Below are 5,000 nucleotides of genomic sequence, written 5' to 3'. Positions count from 1 at the left end.
ACGAAGAACCATAGGCTGAGCCCAGTCTGTGAAATATCACAACAATGTTCTTTATCATTGTACAGTTTATCACTCAGCAATGAGAAAAACTTATATTATACCATCTATGAAAAATAAAATCAATGCTCTCTTGGTTCATTTATCCTTCTCAATTGCATTACTTTTTTTTATTAAAAGTAAACTTCTACATTATATATGCAAAGTTTACAGACTCTTAGGCCTTCTACTAAATAGATGGATGTTTGCATTTCAAATGCTATGAATTTATTACATTTGTACATAGCAATTCTCCCACTACTACCAATATAGATTGTAAAATGCACTGGTGTTGCATAGGACACTGATAGGTAATGGATGCATAAATAATAGTGCTTAGACTGACCAGGCCCCCTTTTTCCCCTTATTTCTGTTTGTCCTACTGTCTTCCATCCACACTGCAGAATGTATCACAAGTACCTGAGAAAGCTGATTTATTTTATATAAAAGATATCTGTTAGTGCATAAGGAAGATCAAGTCAGTTTATTACAAAAAAAAAAAGCAAGAATATACCTCAAGGAAAAATTCACACCTAAGAGTTTGAACCAGGACATCCCTAACAGACTTGAGTTACTCCTGATCATCTAATCAACAAAGCAGTATTGAGAAATCCATGAATGACAAAAGTCTTTATAGTTTGGGCTTCACCGTGAGTCTTATTCTTGGCTTTTCCAAACTCTTTATCTGCTACTCTCTATCAGCATACTATCTCACTAATATAATACTGTTGTACCAGATTAGTGTAACCAAGAGATAGAGAAAATTTGTCATTAAGTATTAACCCAATGGTGATGGGTCTGGAGAGAGCTGGCAAACCCCTACACCAGGACTTGGTCATATCACCTGGGGTGTAATGCCAGCTACTGTGACACAACATATGCAGCCTACTGGACGGAATATGAGCTTGATTTGCCACTTTTTGATTGCGTGTGATTGAAAAAAAAAAATTCTGTAATGCGTGATTCGAATGTTATAATGCTTCTACTTCTGAGCCCAGAGCTCATACTCTTAACTTAATCATTACCACAATATCATGTGCATATACATAAAATATGTGAAAGCTTTTTCTTCAACAAATATAACTTCTACCCATGTTGCATATTCATAATCTTTTTGTAGCATACTCTTTGGCTCTAAAGCAAAGTATCATGAGGGGAAATGATATGATCTCTATTGGAATCCAAAATGAAATAATAAAACATCAAAACAAATCCAGAAGAAATCTTTTTGTCTTCATAAAACAAAATAATTCGATACAATTAACCCCACCTGGCCAAACCACAAGAATAGACCAAAGATTTTCAAAAGAAACAATAGATCTAGTAAAAGGGACACCAACCCTTAGCCAATTAGAAATAAATATGGGACCACACTTATCCGGTGATCCTCTTCCAGTGATTATTAGAGATAAAACACAACCAAAAATACAACCAAAAGAAAAGAAATGGAGATTTAAAAAAGAGGGATAGATAGACTACAACAAAGAACTGGGTACTAAAGACATAATAAATATAAGCTCTCTAGAGAAATTAACAGATTTGCTGAGTGATACAGAAGAAAAATACTTAAAATTCAAAAGTGAAAACATAAAAGATAAACCAGACAAGCCATGGTAGAATGATAAATGTAATGAAATAAAAAAAAGAAATAAAGGTCACAATAAATGGAGAAAAAAAAACAAGTAAAGGAAACCAAACAGAAGATATAATAAATTATTAGATAAAGTTAAACAAATTATAAAGAAAAATAGAGAATCCTGAGGAAAATTTTACACTTCTCTCAGCCTTACAACCCCTCAAAAAAATTCATAAAAAAGATAACTGGTGAGACATCAAGGCTAGACTACCCAGTTCTCAAAAATGACCAACTTAGCTCAGACAGATCAATGAAAGTAGAACAATCCAAAGATGATTTCTAAAGAGCAGTTAACAAAAACCCAGAAATATTTCTGATTGAAACAGAAAGAAAAAGTTGATTAGAATTCCCAGACACAATAGGCTTAACCCCTTCACTACGACCAGTAGAAAACGCGCCCCCACGCCGAATCCGGGATGTCGGTGCGTACCAAATTTTAAACGTTGCTATTGAATATAACATTTTTTAAGCCAAAGCCTCAACAAATTTTAAGCCAAGACTCAACATAATCATCATGTAATATATATCAAATATATGGATAATCAACCACTTCCTCCTGTGCATGTGACAAGTTATTTACATGGGTTGGGAGGAGAGTGAGAAGAGTGACCTTGGTGAATGAACTCAGTGACTCAAAGCGAATGGATAAAAGAAAATGGTTGAAATAGTATGGTAAACTAATCAAAACAAGTTTTATTTTTACATAATGTTCCATAAAGAAATAATAAAATCATAGCTAGTAGGTTATATCCGTACCTCTCCTGGTATAAGTGAATCACACTCTTACGTAATAATAATGAAAGTCAAGTAAGCCATCGTATCATATACGACCTATATACTGAAAGATCTTGTACAGTATCCGGAAGAAAAAACACTAATGCTAACACAACTTGGCCACGACGCAGTATGCACGCCCTCAGATATGTCACGAGGGCTGCGATGACGCAGTATACGCGTCCTTGTGTTGAAGGGGTTAAATAATAAAATGATGATTGATGAATTATATGCAGTGTTAAATAACACAAAAAACAATAAAGCATATGGACCAGATGAAGTTCCTTATGAACTTTACAAAAATGCACCAAACAATATCTTGAAATGCTTATTAAAATTATTAAACCATCACTGGTCCAAAGGATCATATCCAAGTCGGTGGAAAAACACAATAGTAAACCCATTATTAAACCCAAATAAAAAAAACAGAACCAAAATCTTACAGATTTATAAGCAGAATATCATGTACTGGAAACTATATGAAAGCATAATCACAAGACAGCTGAACTGTAAAGCATCACTAATATGACCTACAATTATTCTATGAGATTGAACTAAGAGTATGCAACAAGCAGGTGAAATCTTTCTGCTCCTACCTAACCTTGAATATTTTAAGCCAGGAATGTTCTGCCTAACCTTGGTATCCCAAGCCACGATTATTCAACCATGGCTTTCAGTGACCAAAGTCTGACAAAGAATAATTAAAAAAAAATCTCAGTCTCTTACAAAATGCTATGGAGAACAACTTCTACAATTACATACTGTGATAGTGCTGGTGTTTTCCATGCAGGAGATGCAACATGATGGTCTCAGTAGCAGGAACTAGGATGATGGAACCATCCTCACGACCACATGCAAGGCGTCCTTGTAGTGGAAGGAACAAGCTGGCTGTGATTCTTGGCGGATTTTTCTCGCCTTCCAACTGATCCAAAACACCTGTTTTACATAGAATAGTTATTATCACATCATGGTCAAAAACAAACATTTATAATGCTATGCATATAAAAGATCAAAAATATATGAACAAAAAATATGAATCTACAATCTTCATTAGACAGATGTTCAGAAAATATAATTTTGATTTTCTGGATTTATTTCCTTTCATTTTTAAATTCTGATAGCCTTCCCTTTATTCCAAATAAATCATAGATACATAAAATAATTAACCTATTGCTGACAGGCAAAAGATTTGCTTGCCCAGTCTCCAGGATGAGTTTTATTTCAGAATGAGACAGCTTCATGCAACATACCTTGACTTTTCCCACTATCTTTCAGTCACTAGAGCCATTTTTGTGTTTTAATTTTTATGTGTTTTATTGCTTTGAAAGACTTATGTGTGTCATATCACAGACTTTATCAATGCTGACCAAAATTGTAGTATATGGTCCATATCCACTAATTATTTGCTTTTTACTCAGTGTGATAGAAGTATTGCAGTTTTATGGGAGGACAAAAAGCAACTATATTTTTCTTATTCATGTACTGTCATGAACGAATGCAAAACATATAACCATCCACATGAAGATAAAATGAAGAGGTAGTGAAGAGGAAGGAAACCTGTGCTTAACCCATTCACAACTGGGCTATTTCAGCTCTTAATGGTCAGAGTGCCTAACACCTCGGGATTCTCGGGCACACTAGCCGTGAGCAAGGGCTGTGCGCCCTATCACCTGGTGTGCCGACATCTGACCAAAAAAACACTGAACGTGATAGCAAGTCAGCCGGTGCGAATGGGTTAAGACTGTGAGTGCCACAGTAAATGGCATCATCTCTACTGGCATAGGGGCACATTGTAGACATTAAGTATGGTTTGAGTAACCTTCCTCTTCTTGTTCAGCTTGCATATCTTTCATCACCTGTACTTTAGAGTAAGAGGTCAGCAACTAGGTTTGCCATTGCTCTATAAAGATAGTGCTTGTTAGAGACCATGGATGGGTGCCATTCAAGGCTCTCTCTCCTGCTGGTGCTAGAAGAATCCATCTAGGTTCTAGGTGCCATCTAGGTTTTGTATGTTAGGTCTAACACCAGTTTGCTTAATATTGCAGCAATTATAGTAATTATGACTGCAATTGTTATCGTCACTTACTCATTACTCATAGTACAATAAAATAAGAGTGATTCAAAATCAACAAACTGTCATCAGGCCAAAGCTCCTGCGTCATGGTACATCATGACATCTGTCCGCAATGGTTTTATCTGACCCATCACTTTCAAAAGTTACTTCCAATCCAAAACTACAGCATCAATTTACTTACCAATCGGTGGAGGCATCATAGCAGCCCAGGCAGTCATCATGGAATGGTTGAGTGTGGGGGTGAAAACCAGAGGTTGGAAGGGCTGCACCTGAAGGATCTGGTTCAGCTGGTGGTCAGACACATCAGCCAGCCGCCACAGAATCACCTATTGAGAAAACATTTTTTAAGTGAGTCCTCAAAGCTTTAAACCTGCAGTGCAATCATATGAAGCACTGCAGAGTCTAGAGTGCTATTAGTAGCTCTGGTAATATTTGTAAGCTATTTAGAAGTGGCTAAATGACCGCTTTACAGTGTTTAGA

General features: G+C 36.0%; 1 protein-coding gene across 12 annotated transcripts in view; it reads right to left on the bottom strand.

Moving 5' to 3' along the window:
* Nucleotides 1-5,000, bottom strand: part of Rbcn-3B (WD repeat-containing protein Rbcn-3B) — a 64,776-nt gene that overhangs the window by 36,736 nt on the left and 23,040 nt on the right. For all 12 annotated transcript variants that reach the window (XM_043029962.2, XM_043029957.2, XM_043029968.2 and 9 more), the window contains 3 exons: nt 4,702-4,846; nt 3,209-3,382; nt 1-26 (listed from right to left, as the gene is read on the bottom strand). The exon at nt 1-26 is cut by the window's left edge and continues 195 nt beyond it. In XM_043029962.2, coding sequence (XP_042885896.2) covers nt 1-26; nt 3,209-3,382; nt 4,702-4,846 — 345 coding nt within the window. The remainder of the gene's footprint in view (nt 27-3,208; nt 3,383-4,701; nt 4,847-5,000) is intronic.

The sequence above is a fragment of the Penaeus japonicus genome, unplaced genomic scaffold (assembly GCF_977035675.1).
Source record: "Penaeus japonicus unplaced genomic scaffold, GWHDUDI00000001_assembly GWHDUDI00000022, whole genome shotgun sequence".
NCBI lineage: Eukaryota > Metazoa > Arthropoda > Malacostraca > Decapoda > Penaeidae > Penaeus > Penaeus japonicus.
The sequence above is the reverse complement of the archived record's forward strand: the minus strand, read 5'-3'. Positions and strand labels throughout refer to the sequence as shown.